The 27044-nt window shown below is 45.3% G+C and overlaps 1 protein-coding gene across 3 annotated transcripts in view; it reads right to left on the reverse strand.

Annotated features, from left to right (window-relative positions):
* The window catches only part of CERT1 (ceramide transporter 1), an 83312-nt gene that overhangs the window by 42738 nt on the left and 13530 nt on the right, over nt 1-27044 (reverse strand). For all 3 annotated transcript variants that reach the window (XM_073584097.1, XM_073584095.1, XM_073584096.1), the window contains exon 3: nt 20827-20943. In XM_073584097.1, the coding sequence (XP_073440198.1) occupies nt 20827-20943 (117 nt within the window). The remainder of the gene's footprint in view (nt 1-20826; nt 20944-27044) is intronic.

Here is a 27044-nt window from a genome sequence, read left to right on the forward strand (position 1 = left end):
TTAAGCCGTCCAAGCCTTGGTAATTTTCCTTGCCTTGTATATGCTTGCTGCAACAATTTGGTGAAAGGGGCCCAGTTTTTTCATCCCCAAACAGGGAAGTAGGAGATTCGGAAACGATATACCTGTACCAGCAATTTTGTTATTTATGTCCCGAGTTGTCCATGTGGTCTCTATGTGGGGAAGACCACTATGGAGGTAAAAGCAAGAATTAGTAAACATAAGAGCACGATCAGGACCGGTATGACGGAACTTCCTGTACCGAGACACTTTCGCGATATGGGTCATTCTGTCAATAAATCACGGTACAGGGTGATTGAGAATGTGCCTATACACAGAGGAGGTGGGGGATCAGATTACCCTTCTGATAAAGAAGGAACTTATGTGGATTTTTTTAACTCAATACCTTCCAACCTAAAGGCATGAATATTGAGTACAAACAACCAAAGCTGTCTCTTATAGGGGAATGTGGGTCTGTTGGCTTCTTATTTGGTGACGTCTCATCGGTATATTGTTTTTAACAATGTTTATATACTGTATATAATTTTTATCTGAGTATTGTGGGGCTATGGTTAACATGGGGTGGTTGGTTTAGGGGCGTTCTATTTGTATGTAACTTTTCTGTGCAATACAGTTCACTTGGACTGATTATGTGTTTATCTGATTATACTAGATGGTGGCCCGATTCTAACGCATGGGGTATTCTAGAATATAAATGCAGTTTATTTTTGAAGATTTAATAATGCAATAATGCACACCCCAATCCTGATATGTATGGTTCTCTCACCCCCAATCCTGATATGCATGCTACCCCTCAACCCCCTATCCTGGTATGAATGGTCCCCTGACCCCCCCAATCCTTGTATGCATGGTCCTCTCACCTCTCTTTCCTGGTATGCATGGTCGTCTTACTCCCCTTTCGGGGTATGCATGGTCCCCTCACCCCCCAATCCTGGTATGCATGGTCCTCTCACCCCTCTTTCCTGGTACGCATGGTCCTCTCACCTCCCTTTCTTGGTATGCATGGTCCTCTCACACCTCAATCCTGGTATGTATGCTCACCGTCACCCCCCTTTCCTGGTATGTATGGTCCCCTCACCTCCCAATCCTGATATGCATGGTATCCTCACGCCCCTTTCCTAGTATGCATGGTCCCCTCACCCCCAATACTGGTATGCATGGTCCTCTCACCCCCCAGTCCTGGTATGCATGGTCTCCTCACGCCCCTTTCCTGATATGCATGGTCTCCTCACCCCCAATCCTGGTATGCATGGTCCCCTTACCCCCCAATCCTGGTATGCATGGTCCCCTCACCCCCCTTTCGTGGTATGTATGGTCCCCTCACCCCCCACCCCAATCCTGGTATGCATGGTCCCCTCACCCCCCACCCCAATCCTGGTATGCATGGTCCCCTCACCCCCCCAATCCTGGTATGCATGGTCCCCTCACCCCCCCAATCCTGGTATGCATGGTCCCCTCACCCCCCCAATCCTGGTATGCATGGTCCCCTCACCCCCCCAATCCTGGTATGCATGGTCCCCTCACCCCCCCAATCCGGGTATGCATGGTCCCCTCACCCCCCCAATCCTGGTATGCATGGTCCCCTCACCCCCCCAATCCTGGTATGCATGGTCCCCTCACCCCCCCAATCCTGGTATGCATGGTCCCCTCACCCCCCCAATCCTGGTATGCATGGTCCCCTCACCCCCCTTTCCTGGTATGCATGGTCCCCTCACCCCCCCTTTCCTGGTATGCATGGTCCCCTCACCCCCCCTTTCCTGGTATGCATGGTCCCCTCACCCCCCCTTTCCTGGTATGCATGGTCCCCTCACCCCCCCTTTCCTGGTATGCATGGTCCCCTCACCCCCCCTTTCCTGGTATGCATGGTCCCCTCACCCCCCCTTTCCTGGTATGCATGGTCCCCTCACCCCCCCTTTCCTGGTATGCATGGTCCCCTCACCCCCCCTTTCCTGGTATGCATGGTCCCCTCACCCCCCCTTTCCTGGTATGCATGGTCCCCTCACCCCCCCTTTCCTGGTATGCATGGTCCCCTCACCCCCCCTTTCCTGGTATGCATGGTCCCCTCACCCCCCCTTTCCTGGTATGCATGGTCCCCTCACCCCCCCTTTCCTGGTATGCATGGTCCCCTCACCCCCCTTTCCTGGTATGCATGGTCCCCTCACCCCCCTTTCCTGGTATGCATGGTCCCCTCACCAGCGACAGGCGCAGGCCTTAATCTGTAAAAAAGAATTAAAATAAAAAAAAGTTATTCTCACCTTCCAACGGCCTCCTGTCTTCTTTCCACGTGCCCGGCCTCGCGTTCCCAGTAATGCTTTGCGGCTTAGACCACTGATGACGTCGGTCTTCTTTTTCGCTCTCGCGAGAGTGACGTCGGTCGTCTTTCTCCCTCTCGCGAGAGTGACGTCATCAGCGGTCTAAGCCGCAAAGCATTACTGGGAACGCAAGGCCGGGCACGTGGAAAGAAGACAGGAGGCCGTCGGAAGGTGAGAATAACTTTTTCTTTTAATTCTCTTTTTTACAGATTAAGGCCTGCGCCTGTGCCCCCTATTATGTCTGTGCTATATCGCTTGCTCTATGATAGATTTATATCTAATTGGATGTGTATCTAACTATATTTACATAGTGTGGAGCCAGCAGCCATTCTAGGCTGAAGTTGTATGCCCTCGTCGGATCGCAGCCGCTAAGCAGCTTGAGGCTGGGCCAGTACCGGCATGGTAGACTAGCTGAGAATCCCTGGTCTAAGTTTTCTGGGTATTTGTGATCGTTTATGTTTATGAGGTTTTATGCTTGCTTGAACCGTACCCTGAGTGAAATGTATTTAATAATGAAATTATTTGCTTCTTTTTAATGTTATACCTGAGCTTTATATTTCTATAGGTATTCCTGCCGATTGATGTGATTTTTCTGATGTACTGGTATTTCTTCCCATATTATGTGGATTTGTTACTTTGTGTCGGTCATATATATAGGGGCGTTTATTACTATGATGGACATCTTCAGTTAACCAATCGCCTGGGAGTATATGGGCGTCGACTAGACAAAAATACTGCGACAAGCGCAGTGGAATTCAATGCAAGAACATGAGAGCTGCGAATTTAGACGGGACATGCGCAGTGATATGGAGCAGCGCGGCATTCATCAGCGTGAGCGGACTGGACTTGTGCGGCGCTAAGGACTGCCGGGATATGTGCAGTACTATGCAGTGTGAAGACGCCGTCACATGCGATGTTGTATTCTTCTGTGATTCGCTATAGTGTTGTTTACTACGATGACGCTGTAACATGTGGTGTTGTGCTTTTCTGTGATTGGCTCTGGGGTTTGGTGACCGCCTTTTGGGGGAGCGGCTATCACTATGACAATGGGAATGCTCTTTAATGATTGGTGGGATGCCTTCTTGCATACATGTGATCTCTGGGAGTTAGTTACAGGTTTTTGCATCTTCCTTTATGTATAACAGCGATCAGAACTAGCGATTTTAATGTCAACTTAACCATTAGTAGAACAGATACTCAGTAGGTTTTCAATTATGTGTTGGGATTCGTACCTTTATGCAACTATGTGTATTTTGTATTGGTGATCTGTTAATTCATGGGTGGTTCTTGTTGTATAGAAGGGTGCTTTGAACACTTCTGTACTGTGCTTGAACAAGGTCGCTTGACCAAAACGTCGCCACAGGAGGCAGAATAAATGTAAGACTTATTTCTTCACCACGGTCTGGGGCGGTCTTCTTTTTGTCATGGAATTTTTCCAGGTTGGACTCCCTGGTATTTGACATGCGCCTCAGGTCCAAAGTGGCAGCCGGCCTTTTTCCTGCGCCAGACATCCTGGACATCTCCGGCACTTACCAGACCCTGAGATGTCACGGCATCATGTGAGGGCTAGTGACTAGGCCTCTTGTTACACCAGTAGGTCTAGGAAGCACAAGAGGTGCTGAGGGTGCCGGGCTTCTACGACAGATCAGACTGTACGCCAAACAAGGACAGTGCAAATAGATTTACTCATCTCCTCATTTAATGTATATCCCTAGAATACACGCAAATGCTGCCACCTCTCCATTTCCACTGCAGCAAGACAAGGAGCCATTACTTGGGCTAAGCCAATAAGCAGGACCAGGCTGCAATATTTGTTTAATACACAAGTTTCCTGCAGTGTTAAAAGAAATCTGACAGCAGGTTTTTGCCATCTCATCTGAAAGCAGCCTGATAAGAGACCCTTAATCCAACGATATCAATACAAAAAGGGTGGGGGAACAAGAGGTGCAATAGTGCCCTATCACTAGTGACACTACGATGTGAGTGGTGTAATGCAGTTCCACTCACCTATTCCGGTTGTGTGACCCACAACTGGCTTGAAGACATAACACAGTATCAGCTGCTGCAGGACCTCCACCGACCACTCCACTGGCAGTTAATCCAACGATGTATCACTTAGTTTACGGGTGCAGCAATGACACAATTGAGAGTTTTCAGATTTCGCATGAAGCAGAGCTGAGAAAGCTAACTTCACCCACACCCATCTCTGTATGTACAATGTCCATAAACAGTGAGCTGCCTATCACAGGAGGGGGTGTGTCAGACTAGTATGATACTGTGTCACAGCAATGATAAGCTCCTAGTGCTGAAACAATCATTGCAAGCAAACAAACAATCAAGGAGCCTGATGAGAGGCATTGCCAAAATCTGTGTTTTAAACCCCCAACCTCATGCTGTCTTCGGATAACTTAGCAAAAAACCTGCTGACAGATTGCCTTAAAGGGAATCTGTCACCCCTTTTTTGAGATATCATAATATCATTCAATTGTGCGTCACATAAGGATTCTCTTAGTACTTTTGCTTCCCCCTGACCCCGCACCTTTCATGCATAAATACATCTGAACCGATATAAAAAAAGGTATTTATGCATGAAAGGTGAGGGGTCAGGGGGAAGCAAAAGTACTAAGAGAATCCTTATGTGACACACAATTGAATGATATCATTATATGATATCTCAAAAAAGGGGGGACAGATTCCCTTTAAATTCTTAGCATAGATCTTCAATATCAAATTGAAGGGTACCATCTCACAGCTCCCCACTGGCGGCTGCATCCCCTTTATTATTTTGTAGCGGATGTAACAAACCAAATTGCCACTCAGCTACTACCTCACCATGTACAATTCAAGAATTAATTTGGTTTCATTGTTTACAGAATTTTCGAAAAAGTAATTAACATCTTAATAACAAAAAAAAAAAATTCAAGCAGGAAATAAAACCCTCAAAAATAATGATTAAAAACAAACACACACCACTAACAGGTAGAAAAGGAACATGGCAATCCAGAATCTCACATAGTTGGTATTTGGGCAAAAGAGCAGACGCAGTGGCAAAATCTGAGGTGCCCATCATGTTACACCACCGTGGTCATCAACCTCTTTCCTTCACATCCACATTCAGCTCTAAAGGTGGTTCCGAGCCCCATTCTAGACAAATAAACCATATAAGTCATATAACCACCAAAAAAAAGAAAAAAACAAATGGGCCATAGGGCCCAGACTAAGTCTTCAGATGCCACTGTTGTACCAGGGTGAAGCTGCTGGGATCGGAGTAATCACTGGTGCGGGGAAGCGGCTCAGTGTGCCGACTGTATAAAACAGCCAGGACCCGCTGTATGGGGAGCACACGGCTGAGCATTCTCCACACAGAGGTCTGTAACCAGCAACGGATGTGTCCCCCGCCGTTAAAGGGTTGGGAGAAGGGCACAGTGAGAGCAGTATTAGGAGACGAGTAATGCCAATGACGGCATGTCTACAGATAGGTGCAAGGACGCGGGTGATTACCAGGAACCGTGCTCCCTTTCTAAGGTCCAAATGGAGCATATCTTATACAATCAGATCAATGCTTAAAGGATTATTCCGGCTCCGCTCAGTTCTGTATCAGCGGATTACCCGCCGTCGTGAGGTCTTCTCTGCAGATATCTGCCTGGGACAGGAACACAACTAGGACAAGTGGACCATATCTGCCAATCACGTGTCCCAACTGATATCTGTAGACATGATGGCTTCAGAGCCGCTCGCCTCCTGATGTGAAAGTGAGCAGAGCTGGAACAACCCTTAAATAAAAAATAATGATGGAAAATGCCCACTCTTATAACTTGCATATTGGAGAGTAAGGAAGAGGGAACAATGGGAGCTGCATGTTTGCATTAGGCCGAGATCAGATGAGAGTACGAAAAATCGTCAGTTTCATCAATGGGATATTTTCATCCGTTTTATCTGTGTCCCATTTTTACGTCTGTGCCACATCCATCATTCTACATCAACATTAAAAAAAGGTACAAGATCAAACACAGGTTGTTAGGTTAATAATGGCAATGTATCCAGAAAAATCAGATGCTACACAGATGAGTATGGGATCCGGTCTTTTTTTTTTGCACACCCATAGACTAGGAAATACTCTGAGCAGATGCAGCTATTTATTCCATACGGATGATTGTCCTGCTCATGGCTGACTGCTGTACCCAGCACTAACGCGCCAGGCTAGCAGATAACAACAAGCCAAGGGCAGGGGACCCCATTATATCAGATAAAGGGTCATTCTGTTGTCAAATGTATTCTGTTACATTTCACTGATCCGACATCTAATCCTGCAGTTATATATTATGGAATGGCTAGTTATGCGCTTGTCCACCATAGTTTTATTAAGGGGCTGCATGTCACGCAGAAGTAGCAGTGGACATTAATTCTCCTAGACATCCGGGACGACAAACGAGCGGCCGTCTGTAATGTGAGGAGTCGGCAGAAGCATGCACTTGTGGCTGGAGATGCCCCGGCACAGTCGGCGACACACGGCAGGCTACTGTAAGCAATATGCTCCGGCATCTGCGATGCTCTTGGCAGTCAGCGACTAGAGCACACCCAGGAATAACAGATGTGGAGGAGCAGCCTGGTCAGTAAGGGGAGCGGGCCCAGACCACACATTCCCATGTCCGTCTACACCCATAGCCGTACCCTGTTTATATAGCTATGGAATTTGTAAGGACACATGGAATATGCACGAAACCAGCACCATAGAATACATATTTATACAGCCTAGGCATACAAGGGTTAAAATCCCAACCATAGGTGGAGGAAAAGTGTCATTTTTTGATAGGTTATACAATGTACTGTGTATGGGGGCTGCAGAAAATCTCATGAGAAGTGCTAAAAATGCAAAAGAGACCACCAAACGCAGCTATCCTAAGGAATAGGACTGCATAAAAATATTCAATAAATGATGAAGCACCCCACAAGAACCATGAGGACGCAGCTCCGGTCTATGTTGTGACAGCTGGGATGCCCAGTAGAGCAGGCAGGATGGTTTATATGGAGCAGCATGGAGAATCAATTACCGACACATTATTAATGTATGACTCCTGGGACAGAAACATAAAACGAACTGCTGTGTACACAGTCCAACACTAGATGGCGCTGGTGATAAAGCCAGCAGAGATACAGTGGAGGTTACTATTGGTCAAAGCCCAAAGGTAACACATCAGACAACACCAACGCCGCATTAATAGAATGAGCAGAGGACAGACATACACTTCACCTAGAACACAACGGCCCCTACTTGTCTCCATCTCTGACCCTAAAAGAAAATGGGAGAGGAGCTTTAAAAGCCTTTACTACAAACAAGTAATAGAAAGGCTTGGGCTTGCTGTGGCCGCCAGGTCATCACAGAGCGGAACATTTCCAGGATCACTGCATGCAAGCTGCACAAAAAGACTCCAACCTAATAATCAGATAGTAATGCCATGCTGCCATGAGAAAGATCACCGACACGTCCAGAGGCTGGACTAAGATCTCAGCAGCCATCAGATCTAATGCTGTCCTCACACAGACGACGCTGCACATTCACATGAGGAACAACACTATCCTGTCCATTATATGACAAATAGAGCCAGCAGAGGGGAAAACTGCTGATAATGCAGGCTGGCCTGGTGTCTAACCCAGAGAGCGATGTCTAGCTGCTACGGTGGCATGTGCTGGCCTGGTACATATATTTTTTCACTGTGTGTGTGTGTGTGTGTGTGTGTGTGTGTGTGTGTGTGTGTGTGTGTGTGTGTGTATAATGTCTGCCATACACTCTTCTTTCTCTGTAGCAGCATCAAGGACATACTTCAGTACTGAGCTGTGTGGCTGTGAATCCCACTCTGGAGCGAGTCAAATCAGTTGCATGAAGCTGCAGCGGGATCTGCCCAGTCTCCCACTGCAAAGATTGATCCTTACTTCTCCCCTCTCCATACAGTTTAGTAGGCTGTGTAACTTGACAGATTTGAGACTGTTTTTCAGAGTGGATAGTGAGCTCAGGAGGCAGACGTGGTGGCTCATAAGTGGAGAAAGTAGCGGATTTCTCTGATGAGATATATTACAAAGTTTCTTATATTATCTGGTATATTGATTTAGGTAAAGTTTGTTGAAACGACAGCGAGCAAGTAAATCTAAGGGGACAACCTCTTAGCAAATCTGTGTTCACCACATCACAGCCCCCCGAGGGGTTACTTATAGCACTTTCTACGGTGGTTTGACAAATTTACAACCAATCATTACCATAAAAGTTAAAAAGAAACAGAATGACGGCCCCCAGTTAGGATCACAGATCTTTATTATTGGGGACTTCAGAGAAATATATGGAAGTGTCAAACCGAAGTGGAGGGGATCTCTAGATATGTATCATGGGAACGACACACTGACAAGGCCAGGCTGTATGTTGTGGTTTTAACTTTATTTTGGGTGTTTAGGAGTAAATATTATTTTGTTTTGTATCCTACTTACTCCAGTCCGAGTATCCATCCTGAAATAGCTACCATGTATATAAAAGAACCACACCAAACTGTAAGATACTGAAATCTGACCTTGACATTACAAAAGGATCTGGATAAGATGACTGATTGGGCAAACACGTGGCAGGTGAGGTTTAATGTAGATAATAGTAGAGTAATGAACCTAGGACGGAATAATCCTATTGCTCCATATACAATAAATGGGAGTATACTCAGGACTATAGAACAGGAGAAGGACTTGGGTATTCTGGTTACAAGTAAGCTGAGCAGCAGCACTCAATGTCAAGCAGCAGCCTCAAAAGCAAACGAGTTTAGGATATGTAAAAAGATAAAATACAGCAATCCCAACGTATTGCTACCTCTGAGTCTCTGCAGCCACGTCATAACTTCATATGTAGAAACCTGCTGACCGCTGCCCTTTAAATACTCACTACAAATGTGTGGCATCCTTAACTTTGGCAGGCTGTGAAGCCGTGAGTCCGCTAAAGACCATTGCACGGCATCGTTACAAGCCGAGGACTAGTATCAGTTCCCGAGTGACTACAAGACACGTGCTGATACCCACCATTTTCTCCTTATAATCACATAAGCTCAGCACATCACTCACAAGGGCCTCTTTCCTTCTGCATGCAGTGTATCATCAATGCTCAGTCCCCATCACGCTCCTCATGATGATCATTAAATTTATCAATCACTGGCACATGATCACATTCACTGGGATCCGATAAGTCCATGATGGAAGCCTGATTCCCCATAGTCAATGAGGTCCATTAGGTGCCACTGGTGACCGTCATGTGCCGGACCCCGCACCTATGAAGCATCCCCCTGCTACTGGTAGAGCAGACAGGAATAGTATTCGGGATACAATGCAGGGATGCTGAGCAGTTTCTCCTTGAACTGAAAAAAATCATCAAAAAGTGACTTACTGTAAATTTGGGTTTTTCATGTTCAAGGTTTTTCTTTTCTTTTCAATTTTTGTATTTTTTTATATAAAAAAATCTTCCAATTCTCAGAGTGGTCACTGCTAATTGTTCAGCAGCAATAGACGGGCACAGACCATTTTTTTTTTTTTTAAATTGAAGCATCTAATGAGCGTGTGCAAAGGTCATTGTAATGGAAGGGGGGGTGGCTGTGACTCATCGCCTACTGTGATTGGTAGACTCAGCTGTTAAAAGAGTACTCCATTGTATTCATACCTGTAAATATAAAGAGGCTGCTGAAATGACTTATGTAAAGAACAGGAAGCATGAGATAGATTAAGTGTGAAAATTGAAAGATTTGTCTTTTTTGCAATACCGATGAGGAAAAAAATACATCTAAACTTATAAACCCAATTCATTCATGATGTATGGTATTCCCTTAAAACAGCTGATTGATACGCGTACAGAGTGGTGGATCCCCACAGATCCAATAGGAATGGCCAATCAGGAGGATAACTCCTTTAATTACGTATTTCCAATATCAGAGTGTGCAGCCATCAACCCAGCCCTGTATTTGGAATTTCTGGATTATCCGTGACATATGTACTACATGCCAAGTCTCCTGGCGCATCTGCTCGCAGGTCTGCTCCTTAGCACTTGAGTATTCTAGTGTCTGTCTAGGAGATGGCAGTCAGTCAGGATAAGACGTTCAGGACGAAAGCCGATTAAGCAGTCAGATGGGAGGATGACGCACGTGCTGAAGACGGCTAATATATGTCGTCCGGATACTAATGCCTGAGGTTCCTCACAGGAACAAGCGGCTCAGAAAATCAGAGGCTCCTAATGTTTGTACCTGACCCAGATAATGTGTGCATCAACTTCTCGCTCCTGGATCTCGCACGCCGTGCTTTAGATATAGACAGCTCTTAAAAGGGGCGACGCTTGGTGTTCAATGTAGTCTAATAATGGGTCACATACGCGGCAGGGTGGAGATGGAACCTGTGCTTTAGGATCCGATCACATTCATGTCTTAAATGTGACATATATACCGTAACCAGCTCCTGATGTATACCCTTATAGGAAGCAGGCAGGCCTCTTGGGCCAGGTATGTACCAGAGTGGGCATCTGTCAGCCATACCTGCCTGAAGGAGGCCAGGACCCTTTATGGTCCCAGTTAGAGCCATGTGAGCGGGGGCGCACTCACTATGACCCAACCCTATGCTAAGCTGCCACATGTGTCATTCCTACAGACGCAGCAGCACGTGTCCCCCCGAGACTCCGAGGCACATGGTCTGTGAGTCATAGCACAGTAAACCCTGGAACCGCAGGAAATCACCAGACTGCGGGGAGCACTCTTCACTTTACACCCATTGCAGATTACACACACTCTGCATTAGTCAGAGCCGGAATATAATCCAAGAACAATGAACGGAGGAAATATCTGACTAGTAACCCATGAATGTGGTCAACTCATCGCAAGGGGAAATCCTACAGCTACAACATGGAGAAGGAAAAAAAATAAAGCCAGGACTCCCCCTAGAACAGCATTGCGGGCTGATTCATGGACATACCAGAGAGGGTGCCAGGCTTACACCCCCCTACAGATGGGGGTTCACCCAATGCCATGCTGCAGCATTAGTGCCAGCTGTAGTGGCGGGGGTTGTGTGCACAGCAGAGTCTTTTCAGACAGATACACTGCATGGTCTACCACGCTTCATCCACTGCCAGAAAGGAGGCCACATGACCACTGAATAAAGCCTCGACGTGGGGTAAAACACAATGTGAACATAGCCTCATTCTGCAGCCACCTTGTCCTTGAGCACTCCAGAGCCGACATCGCCCACTCTTATGCCACAAGACAGACAACGATACAAACTACCTGTTTACATGCAATGGGGAAAATGGCCACACACAGGGTCAGGAGGAAGACGAGAGGAATGATGAAATGCTCTAGAATTGTTATATTAAGGGACACACAACTAAAGAGTATAACAGACGTGTCACAACAAGGCAATCTAGGGTACAATGCACAGATCTCCTTCTGGGGTCCTCCTGGTAATAGGCAGCCTCAGCAGCGGGGATTACGCTCAGTGCCTGTAGCAGATTACACAGATTAGGAAGGCTAGGGCAATGTACAGCAATACTCAGCGTCTGGCTATGGGATCAGCACCATCCGGGAGGAATCGGGCACTGGAACGGCCAGAAGGGAGCTTGCAATCTTCCTGCTGCAGCCTCTGCCCCGCACACATACTAGCCGCTTCAGCCACGCTTGGTCGCCCACTGGGATTTCTGGCTGGAACGTGCACAGTCACTTACAGATGTAGGTTTCAGAAAGTGCTGCCAAAAAATACATGGGTGCATGAAAAGCAACCAACATGTCTCCATGTGATCAGGGGAGCTGCAATACATACCAAGGACCCGATTCGCCAGAGCTGGTGTCAGAGGTGCCCAATTCACTAAAAAGGCGTGCGCCATTTCTTTTTCATTTTTGCAAAGTACTAAAATTTATTCCTAAAAATCATTTTTTTTTCCTATTAAATGCCATCTGACATAAGAACATTGTTTTGATAACAATTCCCCAAAAATTAATGTCTACAAAATACTTCCCTCACATGTCTAGATTTCTACAATGGCACCCGGGAATTATGGGAAAAGCAGGAATGGGACCAGCGACATCGATTAACTACCTTTGATCAAATTTTAAAGGGACAGTCCATCATTATTAATTTTTTATTAAGACAAACTGTAGTAAAGCAACAAACAGAAATAGTCGCCTCTTCTCACGCCCGTGGATCCAGTGCAGGCCACCCCAGTGGTTGGTGCGGGCTCCAGAAGAAGCCTGTGATTGGCTGAAGTGGTCAGGTGACTTATGACACCCTATTGTAGTCACCTATCCGCTGCAGTTGCCGTGTGACATCCGGGCAGCACTGTCATGGCTTCCGGAGCGGAATGTTATTTTATTATAACCCATGCCTTTTTCAAAGAAAAAACATGCAATAATGGGCAACCCCTTCATGACCCAGCCTATTTTGACCTTAATGACCTGGCCATTTTTTGGAATTCTGACCACTGTCCCTTTATGAGGTAATCACTCTGGAACGCTTCAACGGATCCTAGCGATTCTGAGAATGTTTTTTCGTGACATATAGGGCTTCATGTTAGTGGTAAATTTAGTTCGATTTTTTTTTTTTTTTTTCACAAATGCAAAAATTAACAGAAAATTTCGCAATTTTCAAATTTTGAATTTTTATTCTGTTAAACCAGAGTGTTATGTGACACAAAATAGTTACTAAATAACATTTCCCACATGTCTACTTTACATCAGCACAATTTTGGAAACCACATTTTTTTTTTGTTAGGAAGTTATAAGGGTTAAAAAATTTGTTAAAAAATTTACAAAACCTTTTTTTTTTTTAGGGACCACCTCACATTTGAAGTCACTTTGAGGGGTCTATATGGCAGAAAATACCCAAAAGTGACACCATTCTAAAAACTGCACCCCTCAAGCTACTCAAAATTACATTCAAGAAGATTAACCCTTCAGGTGTTTCGCAGGAACTAATGGCACGTGGAAGGAAAAAAAATGGACATTTTAATTTTTCCAACAAAAATTTTCTTTTATCATCAATTTTTTCATTTTCATATGGCTAACAGGATAAAATGGATCCTAAAATTTGTTGGGCAATTTCTCTTGAGTACACCGATACCTCATATGTGGTCATAAACCACAGTTTGGACGCACGGCAGGGCCCGGAAGGGAAGGAGCGCCATTTGACTTTTTGAATGGAATATTAGCTCCAATTGTTATTGGACACCATGTCGCGTTTGGAGAGCCCCTGTGTACCTAAACAGTGAAAACCCCCCACAATTGACATGATTTTGGAAACTAGACCCCTTAAGGAACTTATCTAGATGTGTAGTGAGCACTTTGAAGCTTCAAGTGCTTCACAAAAGTTTATAACGCAGAGCACTGAAAATAAAATAGTCATTTTTTTCCTCAAAAATGATTTTTTTAGCCCGCTATTTTTTATTTTCACATAGCTAACATAAGAAATTGGGCCACAAAAGTTGTTGTCCAGTTTGTCCTGAGTACGCTGGTACCCCATATGTAAGGGGGAAACACTGTTTGGGCGCACGGCAAAGTTTGATCAGCTTAGAGAGGACCTTCGCCGAATTGATTGGGACAAGGTCCTCAAAAATAGGAGCACAGAAAATAAATGGGAAATATTTAAATCAGTTTTACACACCCACTGCGAGCTAGCCATACCGTACAGAAATAAAAGGGCTAGGAACAGGAGAACACCGATGTGGCTAAATAAGGATGTAAAAAGGGCAATAAATAACAAGAACAAGGCATTTAAGAAGCTAAAACAAGAAGGCAATGAAGAAGTATTAAAAAGTTATAGAGAAAAAAATAAAATGTGTAAAAAACAAATACATTTAGCACAAGTGGAAACTGAGAATCATTGCTAAGGAAAGTAAAACAAACCCCAAACTATTCTTTAATTATATAAACAGTAAAATGATTAAAATTGATGGTGTCGGCCCTTTAAAGAACAATGAGGGTGAAATGAGCGATGTGGGAAAAGCAAATGTTTTAAATACTTTTTTCTCAACAGTGTTCACACAGGAAAAGGATTTGCCAGGGGAAATGCAGAGTGATAATGTAAACTTCCCATTAAGTATTACCTGCCTAACCCAGGAAGAAGTGCAGAACCACCTTAGTAAGATTAAAATTGACAAATCACCAGGCCCTGATGCCATTCACCCTCGGGTATTAAGGGAGTTAAGTAATGTGATAGACAGGCCTCTATTCCTTATATTTAAAGACTCTATAGAAACAGGGTCTGTTCCTTTTCATTGGCGGCAAGCAAATGTGGTACCAATATTCAAAAAGGGGTGTAAAAGGGAACCTGGAAACTATAGGCCGGTAAGCTTAACATCTGTTGTGGGTAAAATTTTTGAAGGGTTTCTAAGGGATACCATTATGGAATATCTCAATGTTAATAAATGTTTAACGCCATATCAACATGGATTTATGAAGGATCGCTCCTGTCAAACTAACCTGATCAGCTTCTATGAGGATGTAAGCTCTCAAATGGACCAAGGAGAATCATTGGATGTCATTTATCTCGACTTCTCTAAAGCATTTGACACTGTCCCACATAAAAGATTGGTAAGTAAAATGAGAAAGCTTGGGCTAGGGGAAAATGTGTGTAGATGGGCAGGTAGCTGGCTTAGTGATAGAAAGCAAAGAGTGGTTATTAATGGTGCATACTCAGATTGGGCCAGGGTTACTAGTGGGGTACCACAGGGGTCTGTATTGGGCCCCCTACTATTTAATATATTTATGAATGATCTAGTGGATGGCTTACACAGTAAAATATCAGTATTTGCAGATGATACAAAACTATGTAAGGTAGTTAACACAAAGGAGGACAGTTTGCAACTACAGACAGATTTGAGAAAATTGGAGAATTGGGCTGAAAAATGGCAAATGAGGTTTAACACAGATAAGTGTAAGGTTATGCACATGGGAAGGAGAAACAGATGCTATAATTACTTACTAAATGGGAAACTGCTGGGGAAATCAGACATGGAAAAAGACTTAGGCATCTTAGTCAATAAGAAGCTAAATTGGAGTGCCCAGTGTCAGGCAGCTGCCACCAAAGCAATTAGGGTCATGGGATGCATTAGAAGAGGTCTGGGGACACGAGATGAAAACATAATTCTCCCTCTGTACAAATCACTCGTCAGACCACACTTGGAGTATTGTGTGCAATTTTGGACGCCGGTGCTCAAGAAAGACATTACTGAACTTGAAAGGGTTCAAAGGCGGGCTACTAAAATGAAAAATGGAGTTGGTTCACTACAATACCCAGAAAGGTTATCAAAATTAGGTCTATTTACTCTAGAAAAGAGAAGACTTAGGGGACCTAATATATATATGTACAAGTATATCAGAGGGCAATACAGAGATCTCTCCAATGAACTGTTTGTACCAAGGACTGTGACAAGAACAAGGGGGCATTCTCTTCGTTTGGAGGAAAGAATTTCTGCACCAGCATAGAAGAGGGTTCTTCACGGTAAGAGCAGTGAGGATCTGGAATTCTCTTCCTGAGGAAGTGGTGATGGCCAACTCACTGAATGAATTTAAGAAAGGAATGGATGCTTTTCTTGTAACAGTATAGAAGGTTGCGAATAACAGAATATTATAGGTAGATGGTTGACCCAGCTTGGGGGAAGGAATTTTTTTTCCCTATGGAGAAAATTGGCTTCTACTCTGTGGGTTTTTTGCCTTCCCCAGGATCAACAATGCAGAACAACTGCACTAAAAATAGGCTGAACTAGATGGACATAAGGTCTTCCCTCAGCCTTCAAAACTATGTTACTATGTAGCCACGTGGGGCTGAAGCACAAAGCCCCCTGTATCTGCGGGTCGGGTGACCTTTCATTGACCCCGGTCACCTGAGATGCAGGGGGGCTTTAGGCTAAGTGCACATGTAGCAGAACATTTCTGCTGAAAAACCCGACTCCCTTCCCAGAAACCGTGCGTTTTTTCTGCCCGTTTTCCGCGCAGAAAACGCGCGGTTTTTATGCCTTTTTTTTCCCACGCATTTTCAAAATGCATAGAAATAGCCAGAAACGTGGAAAAATCAGCGAAATTAATGAGCATGCTGCGATTTTTACCGCGATGCGTTTTTTTGCGGTAAAAAACGCATCAATATGCGCAAAAAGTGCAAAATGCATAGAAATGAATGGGAAGCTTATTTTTAGCGGCTTTATTGGAAAAACAGCTAAAAATACCGCTAAAAAAACGCTGTGTGTGAACACAGCCTTAAAGTCATGACACAGCATATGCGTCATTGGTTGGACTGGCACCGACTTTCATGATGCATATGCTGTGTCACTGGTCGGGAAGGGGTTAAGACTTCATTCACACTGTCTAAAAATTAGAGTGTAAATCCGATCCACTGTGTAATAGCAGTATCTGACACACAAAGGTCAATGTGCATCCAAACAAGGACTTTGTCCATCAAGACTCCCATGAAGCGACGTGGTGAGGTCCTGCAAGACTTCAGCCTCCTGTATGCACTTCACCCTGTGACACAGAAGGAGACGCTGGGCTCGGAGCATTGTTCTTCCCGATACAAGGAGGTGCTGTGTACCCACTGTAGTGAACGGTAACACTATAGTGCGTGTTTATAGCTGGCAACTCTGTGCCATCTCTGCGGATCTGCAGGGTATCGATTGCACTTGCTCCATTACAGAAATCTCCTCTGTGTACGGTGCAGGATGACATCGGAGATTACAGATCAATAATTCTCATGTGTTTGTTTAGAAAAAAGACAAAGTGAGGACACGGCGAGACATAATGACTGACTACCACAGACGGAGGAGCCGAGCAGCAGGGAGAGGACACAGTGCTGGGCCTAGTGCACCAGGTTTTTGGTGCCCCTGCAGGGCGCTCCTCTCCCATCTGCAGCTATAGGCTTCATGCACATGGGGGGAGGGGGTTAGTTTTTTGTTAAATAAATTTAACGCCTCTGAAAGAATTAAAAATAAAATTAAAAAATAGTTTTTGAATTGCACTGACCTGACAAAACCACGTTTCCTGATCATTCGTACTGCACTGGGAAAACCGGTAGTGTCAGTTATCACAACGTCTTTTTCAGGCAGATCCCACCTGGAACCGGCCTGCAAAATGTACTAATAACCCATCAAAAATAAACATATGCAGAACAACGGCAAAACGGCCGGCTGGGCGTAGGCTTATATGGGGGGGGGGGGGTCGAAGGAGGAAGGAAGGAGCCGAAGTGTCAAAATATAACCTGGCCTTGGTGGGTAGGGGTTAAAGATGGGGTCTCAGAAGAGACAACTAATTTTGCCATCGTCCAGTAGTGGCCGCTGTGGGGTAAATGCAGTATTATAGGGCGGATATTAAGTTGGCATTTATATGATACCTGCAGAGGGTCAGTGATCGCTAGCAGCTCTCCAGTATAGTGAGTGGGGGTCCGGCACTTATACTCTTATATGGCCTGATCGGAGAGCCCCTCTCACTACGTCTTATTGAAATAGAACAAGTTACATAGTTACAAAGGTTGACAATAAGACCTCACTCCATCAAGTTCAACCTTTCTCCGCCAATTGTATAATTTGTCACTACCAATAGTTCAGACCAAGAAGAGAAAATAAGGAGCGGTGTAGGATCTGGAATTGGGATAAACGGAACAGGCCATTTTGTAAAATAGCCGCCAGTCCTCAGAGTGGGCATATATCCAGAAGGCGACAAGGTTATAAGGTGATGTAGTACAGGCAAGCAAGCCAAGGATATCAAGGCCTAATGGGGTTGTCACTTTTAAGAAAACTTTCTGCTATACATAAGTAACACAATCAAAATAATTCTATTTAATCACAACTGTATCTTTATTATAAATAAAAAATTAAACCCATAAACATTACTTCTTACCCTCCCTGGGACCGATGCGGTGTCTCTGCCACTGCTACAGTCTCTGCGGTTTGTCTGCAGCCTATCGGTGTACTCGGCGGCTCATGTGGTCTACACAGGCCGAGCCACTCTGAGCTCAGTGACTGGCTGCAGCGCTGTTGATGTGATGTCAGTGCTGCTGCAGACAAACAGACTGGCAGTAGCAGAGTCTCAGAGCTGGACCTGGGGACGGTGAGTAGTACGAGGTTTTTTTTTTTTGTTTTTTTTTTTAATACCCACAGCTTATTTTCTGAAAGGCAACCCCATTAAATATAGCGTGACAAATCTGCAACGCCTGGATACTAATAAAACTCAGAAATCCATCTTTTCTCCGCTGTGTCCTTGTCTCTGTGGGTAACAAGGACGCTTTCCGGGACGGGTCGCCCACAAGGCCGCCTGCTGCTTATGGATCTGCGGTGTCCCGGACTCCTGGTAACGCAGGCTTCTCCTCCATCTAATCCCCACCAGACTATCCTGCTCATCCAGTTTGCAGAGCCTTGGGACAGGAGCCAAGCCTGCTCTTTTTAGACACAAGTTTACACGAAGCTCATGAATAGAAATCAGTCTGAAAGCAAAGTCCACAAGGATCTCATGTTGTTTCCAAGAGGGCGGAAGAAAAAAAAAAAAAAAAAAAAAAAAAATCAGGGATTGTTGTTTCCAACATCTTTTATCACTACGTGACCATTCACTGCGGAGACAAACTCGCAGCCGCCTCCTTTCATCCATCATTAACACACACAGAATCCCATTTACCTTCTGGAGTGTTAATACGCCATCGAGTACAATACTTCACAAAAACATGCGTTATCCCCTGTCCTATAGGCTGCAGGTCAAGCCTTTCACCGCCTCATGCATGCCTTCACAGCCACTGTACAGACAAGCCTAGAAAACACAGAACAATGGGCCCCGGGGAGCGGAGCCGTCCCCCAGCTCTGCCCTATGGGATACCAGGCCCTCTGCACCACACTGGGGGTTACGGTTATGTGGTAAATTACCGTATGGGGCAGGTTACAGCCACGTGAGCACATGAAAAATATATAAGTGGCAATTTACAGCAGCTTCCCCCGATTACTGACCAATACAAGGCGTTTCCACACTCAGTCCCATAGAAGTGAATGGACCGATGGCAGTCATGTGTCTCCAGCTCCATTCAGGTATACAGGGCAGACATAGATCACGCTTATGTCCGTCCCGTAGAAGTGAATGGAACAGCGGTCCAGCATACACGCCAGCGCCTCAGTCGCACAGGGGAGTTTGGTTCCTCCATTCTTAGATCACTAGGGTCCTCCCAACTATCAAACATTTAACACTGATGAAAAAGCATGGTTGTTTTCTACCAGACGCCATTCCACTTTGTTTAACGTCCTCCTTCACTACTGAAGCTCAGCACCATTCAATGGAGAGTGACAGAGCTGCAATACCACACAGGTCCATGGGCAAGTGTGGCGCTGTATCTAGAACAAAGCAACGATCTAACCCCATTAATAAAACTTAAATCTGCCGTGCTCATAACATGAATGCTATGGAAGGAATACCTCACCCCCTTCTGTATCAGATATTATTTTGCTTTGTTTTCGTGGCACTGGACAATAGTACGGTGGTCAGCCCCCTCACAGCTCATGCCATAGGCCAGCTTTACTCAGCTTCAGCTGTGCAACTTTTCAATGGAGTCAAAGCTTATTGAAAAAAAAAAGGTCCTAATTTCTAAGTAAAAAACAGGAGTGGAGTGATTGGGATCTGGCTATGAACAATTACACAATTCATGTTTAGAGATCTCAGATAATTCTGCAGCTTAGTTTAGAACAACCGTAAGATTGCATGTCCCCACCGCCTGAGAGAGGCCAATCGTAATCTGTATCAATGGTGGCTATCCTTTCAGTATGGGGACTGGCTGGAGTTAGGGCAAATCGATTTGCAGGCCCTGGTCCATGGGCTTAGTGATCTGTGGCTGCTGGACCGGAGCCTTGAGAACTACCTCCCATCTCCAGGAATCCGTGGCTCCTCTTTTGGTCAGCCAGCCTGATGCAACATCTTGGATACAGCGTGACGTGTCATGTTGCGCCAGGCCAGCTAATCAAAAGAAGAGCTGCAGATGCCGGGCGGTAGGAGGCGGTTCTCAAGTCAAGATCACTAAAGTGACTGATGGACTGGGCCTGGTGAATCAAATTGCATTAATTCTAGAGAAGACCGATTCCAAAAGCAGAAGAAATAAAATCCCTTTATCATCCATTAGTTAGAAATAGTGATGAGTGAATGTGCTCAGAGAAGTTGTTATTCGGTGTGCTCGAAAAATACATTCGAGTCCCCGCGGCTGCATGTCTCACAGCTTAGACAGCCGCAACACATGCAGGGATTGCCTGCCTGTTAGAACAGCCGTGAGACATGCACATGCGGGGACTCGAACATATTTTTCGAGAACGCTAAACACACTCTTAGCACCCAATTATGCTCCGATAACACTTATCCGAGCACATTCGCTCATCACTAGTTAGAAACTAATCAAACTATTGATCTCGTGAGCTGCATCCACCGGCCTACTCCGGCAGACTGGAAGGAGACCTCTAGCTCGTAACTGGTATTGTAGGCTAGCTGTGCAGGCTTACCTTGTGCTGCTCAATGGCATCTATCCAGCTCTGACGGTGCTCCGGGTCCTGGGCGCGCAGGTACCACACGCTGTCATTAACACTGATGTCAAAACGGCATTCATCAAATTCATGGGGCTGAAAAACAAAATATGAAGTAAGGCACCATTCATACTATTAACGAGCTCTACTGCTGAAGAGGGCTTATTTTTCTTATCAGACGTGTCGCCTCCTGAAGACCAACATTATTGAGGATTTCTACTCACAACAAATCTTTCCGGTAGTGTTCATTAGAGAACCATTGGACAGAAATATACGACTGCTGCCACGGAAGTAACACCCAAACTACACGTATAATTATGTATGCTATAATTAACACATAAGTATGTCAATGTGTCCTGAGGTTATCAGCACACAGTGATCATTCGGACATAGTCTGACTGAGATCAAGGTAGCCAACAGTTACACAGCAAGGGGGAAAGGCCTTCAAAAAAAAAAAACTGCACAAAAAACTCCCCACAGAAACCCTTCTCAATCCCCATGTTTTCCCCTTGTAAAATAACACCTATACTCCCCCAATGATGCCATTCCAGTTGTGTCTGCACTGGCTCTCCCAATGATTGCATGACATTGCTATGTCACGCAATCCCTGCGGCCGAAAAGTGCTGGCTTCACTCTCACTGCCTCAGGACAAATCACATACATCCGGAGGAAGTAAGAACAGCAACTTCACTTCCCCCAAATGTATGCGATTCGTCTGAAGCCGGGGAGAGTGAAGGCAGCACTGATGAGTGGGAGAGCCAGTGCGGATGCCATTGGGAATAGTGTCAGCACCAGAAGCGAGTAAAGGTGTTATAGGAAGAGAAACCTATGCATTGAAAAAGGGCCATCAGAGCAGTGGACAACCCCTTCGCAAACTTCACCATTTCCATACAGAAAAGAAAAAAGGTATACCTATCAATACAGGTCCAACATAGGCCGAATAGACACCTGAATAGGGGGGCTATGAATATGTTTAATAGAGACAAGCCATACAGCAATGGAAAGCTGTGTAATAAAATCTCCTCAATCACCACAGGTAGCACTCGACTGCTGGCAAGCAACAAAAATTACACATTACAGCTAGTGATGAGCGAACATGCTCAGATAAGCGGTTATCTGAGCATCTTGGGCGTGGTATATGGTAAGAGTCCCCACGGCTGCATGATTCAAGGCTATTAGACAGCCGCAACACATGCAGGGATTGTCTAACAGCCACTAAACATGAGCTGCAGGGACACGAACATATTCGAGCACGCCCAAGATGCTCGGATAACCTCTTATCTGGGCACGATCGCTCATCACTAATTACATCTGAAAATACACTGACGAGAGCAGTGCCATGTCAGCAAAGACGACGCACCACCACCTGCTGGAGCCGGGATGTGCAGACGGTAGTGCCCGTATCTGATGTCAGACCTCGCTCCTCAGACTGGTGGTCTACAGGAGGGATACACTTATACAGCTCAGGAAGACCGGCCCATAAGTGGGTGAGGTGGCCATGACCACTAGTCCTAGACTGTAGAGGAGATTATACCTGTAGAGACTTATTTTGTGCTAGTCCCCGATTGTATTAAAATTCAAGTCAGTTCAGCGCAGAAGGGTACAGCTGACAAGGCGAGATGAATGCCAGTGCTGTGCTGTTGACAGAGCTGGCAAGGAGCCCTTCTTTGAAGTCCCAACCAGGGAATGTCGTCAAGCTTTTGGTGGCTTGGCATCGGTAGTGGCGGCACTACATACAGAAGAACGCCACAACATCCAAACTGCTAACACAAACATTACCAGTAGCAACACAGGGACGTCTTGCTGTGATTATTACGAAAACTGTTCCATCCTACACTAAATAGCCGAGGTTAAGCAGGGAACAATGTAATGTTTGAGATCTAGCTCCTAGCTCTCCAGCAACGTCCCGGTATTAGACTGGAGGCGATCTGTGACCAATGTTTCTTTCATTATCCATCGTTCCGCTCAACAGAACTACAGATCAATACTAGAAAATCTGCGGCACGACTGAGGATAGGTGGCCGGGACCGGCTCTAATCTCTGCTGACAGCCAAGAGACCACCTCTGTCCATACACCCTGTAAGATGCCCACATTAACACTGTCTGCCAATGACAACCCCTGTTACTGTTGCCTAAAGTTGATGAAAAAGTAAGATTTCAACCATACCGACCATAGATTGGTCAGATGACTGAGCCGGCGTGGGGCAGATGCTGATCAGAGACCTGCTGGTTACTCGGCAGCTAGATGAAACGTACGATACCCCAACTCCAAGTAAAATAGGAGGATAACCCCAATAACTGCAATGTATGGTCCCCAGTAAGACGACAGACTAGAAAATGATCTGGTGACCAATTTTTTTTAGTATTACGCTCTAAGAACTTCCTGAATAGTAGTCTATATTTCCCCAAGTTGCTAGTTGCGCAGCCTGGCATACCGTTATAGGAGGAGAGTACAGAACGGCCCACCTAATGCAAAAAACAAACCAAAGCTACACCATAAAGCGGTGACAAGCACCCAAGCATCAAACACACGTCCCCATTTAATATTTTGCTACGTCTCAGCCTCGGACACGTAGTACATGGAATTTTCCGGGCTGCCTTGTCAGCAACAAGGTATTTTTCCTTTTGGGATGACAGATTTAACATTTATCCATTGCTGACAGATCAGCTTCAAAAACACAGTGCACGAGGAGACCTACCCAAAGGGAATCTGTCAGCAAGTTATTGCTATGCAATCTGAGAGCAGTATAATGTAGAGGTCGAGCCCCCGATTACTGCAATGTCTCAGTTACGCCATGCAGCCCAGTAAGTGACAACTGTTTTCTTCACGGCAGATCTAGCAGTGCTCAGAATGCCGAGCCCTGCATAGCCCCGCCCACACCACTGATTGGTAGCTTTCTGTGTACACTGCATTGACTGACAGCTGCTAATCAGTGGTAGGGGCAGTGTAACACAAAGCAGTTGACTAGGAGGCACAAGAAACCTAGTTGTGTAGGGATTATCTCCTGATTTTGAAAGAGCAATACACAGCCTAATAAGTGACACATTCCTGGAATTAAGGTCTCAGCTCCTACACCGTGCTGCTTTTAACAAACACCTGCTGGCAGATTCCCTTTAATAGTTCGGAGGGCTGGGGTGACCAGAGGTAAGGGGAGAGCATGCAGATTTAGCCACAGATTTCCATCCCCTCCGAACGTGGCCTAAAAGTGCCCTTTAAATATTTGAAAAAAATGCAAAACGGATCTAAAAAAAATCGGCTTGTGCCCTTGTAATAACAACCATCACCCCACCCTGTAATGGATCACTCTGCTAGACTGTCACAGTTGTGACTGTCTACCTCCGGTGATTATACTTATAGCCGCCAGCTCCAAGCCTAAAGAAAAAAGGACAGACGTCACAGATAGCATAAAGGCAGTAAGGCGCAGAGCCGCTGTGACCGGCGCCCGGCAAACTGGACTGGAACGATTATATCAAATGCAAAATGTTCCTACAGAAAATTTTGTCTAATCTATTCCCCTCAGCTTTGGGGCGCGGCATAAAAGAGCCTACAGATGACAATAGCGCATTCTCCACGCTCGTCTACTTCCCTTTATGTCATTTCTTCAGGAAACGTTTACTGTATAAAAGAGAATATTTTAATACCCATTTTCAGATCTGTGTCCTAATACGCACATATAAATCGGCTGTGATATCCGGCATTATGGTATTATGGACTCGACAGCGGCATGATGACTTCATTCTAAGATTACAATGGGAGACATTATGTTCTGGTCACTGGATGAGAAGCACAATCCGGTGGCTGACAACAATGCCCTTCAAGCTTAGAAATAAGAAAAAAAACAAAAAACATCTAAAGACTAGTTATAAGGACGGACAACGGTTCCTGACCTCCAAAGGGTGGCGCTAGAGAGAAATAAGTGACATTCTTTTCCCCTTAAGGCAAATGAGACTCCATAACCATCTGGTCTTCTTAAGGAGAGAAGGGCCATTAGAGCACACGCTGCACCGCCCCCAAAAGTGAAGGGCTAGGGGCTTGCTCAGTCACCAAAACAGGAAATGAAGACCCCCGCTCAGTCTGCAGCCCCCCTCAAAGTCAGGATGCAACTAAAATGTGGCACAACCGAACTGATCAGGAGAAATGAACATCAATGAATTTCCATAAAGAAAAGTGGCTTAGGGATAAATGTGGGAACTCAAAACCTATACACACATCACACACAGGTAAAGTGGTCGTTAATTGAAAATTAAAAAGCTGCCTTTTCCAAATCAGCGCCATATGTCTACCGCTCTGTGCCATTCACTTCAATAGACCTGAGCCGTAATCCCAGACACGACCCTTAAAACAGGGGTGGGGCGGTTTTTTGAAAGAAAGCATGATGTAGGGGCAGAGACCCCAATTCCAGTGATTTATAACTTGCAGACATTTTGATACAATCATTCTCTGATGCAGATCTAGAAGATATCTATATAAATATAATACATTTTCTATTTTGTTAATTCCTTTGGTATTTCACAGTATCACAAACTATACAGCCAAAGGTTCCTGTTCACTACATCCACCCATGAAAGCTCTGACTAATTACTGAAAACTCATTTCACCTCCGCCAAAGAAAGCCCCGTGGTGCCAACGTACCGCACTGAAATGTTAAGCCTCCGAACCTTCACCGGTGTAAGACTAGTGCCTGCCAATCATTAGGGTGTATTCAGAAAGCTCAAAAAGACAGTGAAAAACAGGGAGCGATTTCACTAATCTGTGGTTGTCCCTCTGAACTTTCACGTGGAAAACATGACAAAAAGGATGTGTGCCAATTACAAGTCCCCGGCACATGACGATAATTATGCAACTGAACATTTCCTGAAACGGACGTGCGTCTTTAACGAGCATGGAGATGTCGACAAGGCTTTGAGTACTGGAGCTGCAGGGCGCAATGAATATGGCACAATGGGCCTCATGTATCAGTGTGTCCAAACTAATACACGACTATCCCGAGACACCGGGGCATAAGGGTATGTTCCCACGGTCAGTAAACGCTGCGGGTTTGACACTCCGTACATCCGCAGCATCTAACCCGCAGCGTCTAGATGTTACAGCATAGTGGATGGGATTTCAAGAAATCCCATGCCCACTACGCGTGCACAGACACCTCCAGCTCACCGGTGGAGATGGACATGCAGCGCATTGTTCCAGACCACGTCAATTTATGTAGTGGAGATGCTCCATCTCCGCTGCATAAAATTACCCACACACTTTCCCATACCCATAAAACCGCATTATCTTCTTAGTCACATGCGTATTAAGTGAGGGAACGCAGCTTACTACGCATGTGTACAAATTTAAATAAATGTTGTACGTTGTTTCAGCCGGAAATACACGTACACTGCAGTTCTCGAGATGAGCTGAGCTGATTGCGAGAACTGCCGTGCATGTGCCAATATCTCACGATCAGCTGACCGTGAGAACTGCAGTGCACTTGACTGCCGGACACATCTCTGGTGATCATCTTCAAGCTCTGCCGTGTTCTGGATGTCAGGCTGAATGGTGGCATAATGCCACCGTTCAGCCAAAGGCATCCAGATGTAGCAGAGCTGGACTCGTCGTGGGACAGTATGCATATCTTCTTGGCGGACATGTTAAAAATATTGCTGCTTTTTTATTTTTAATTCTCTTCCAGGAGACAAGGGTATCGGTGGAATAGGCGATGCAGTAAGTATGGTTTAATTAAGATTTATTAAAGGAGCTGTGTCATTTTAATTAAGACTTTATTCTGGCTGTGTCTTCATTTACCATGTAACTATAGGATCAGTAATGGATAGGCGTCTCAGACGCTTCTCCATTACTAAGCCATGGGCTTGATGTAATCAGACAATAGAAAGGTGACATTAACCCCACAAATATTACCCCACTTGCCACCGCTACAGGGCAAGTGGGAAGAGTCGGGTGATGTGCCAATTGTGGGGCTGCTGCGGGTTGCTATTTTTAGGCTGGTGAGGGCCAAAATCCATTGTCCTCGCCAGCATGAGAATACTAGGCCGCAGAGGTCTACTTTTTCCTTGGTTGGTTAACAAAAATAGGGGGACCCCACGCTGTTTTATTTAGAGGGCATCCCACTATTTTTGCTAACCATCCAAGGTAAGCAAACTGCTACGGCCTGGTATTATCAGGCTGGTAAGGATCATGGATAGTGGATCCTTACCAG

This window comes from Dendrobates tinctorius, unplaced genomic scaffold (genome assembly GCF_039654945.1).
Source record: "Dendrobates tinctorius isolate UK_male_01 unplaced genomic scaffold, ASM3965494v1 ptg000083l, whole genome shotgun sequence".
Lineage (NCBI taxonomy): Eukaryota > Metazoa > Chordata > Amphibia > Anura > Dendrobatidae > Dendrobates > Dendrobates tinctorius.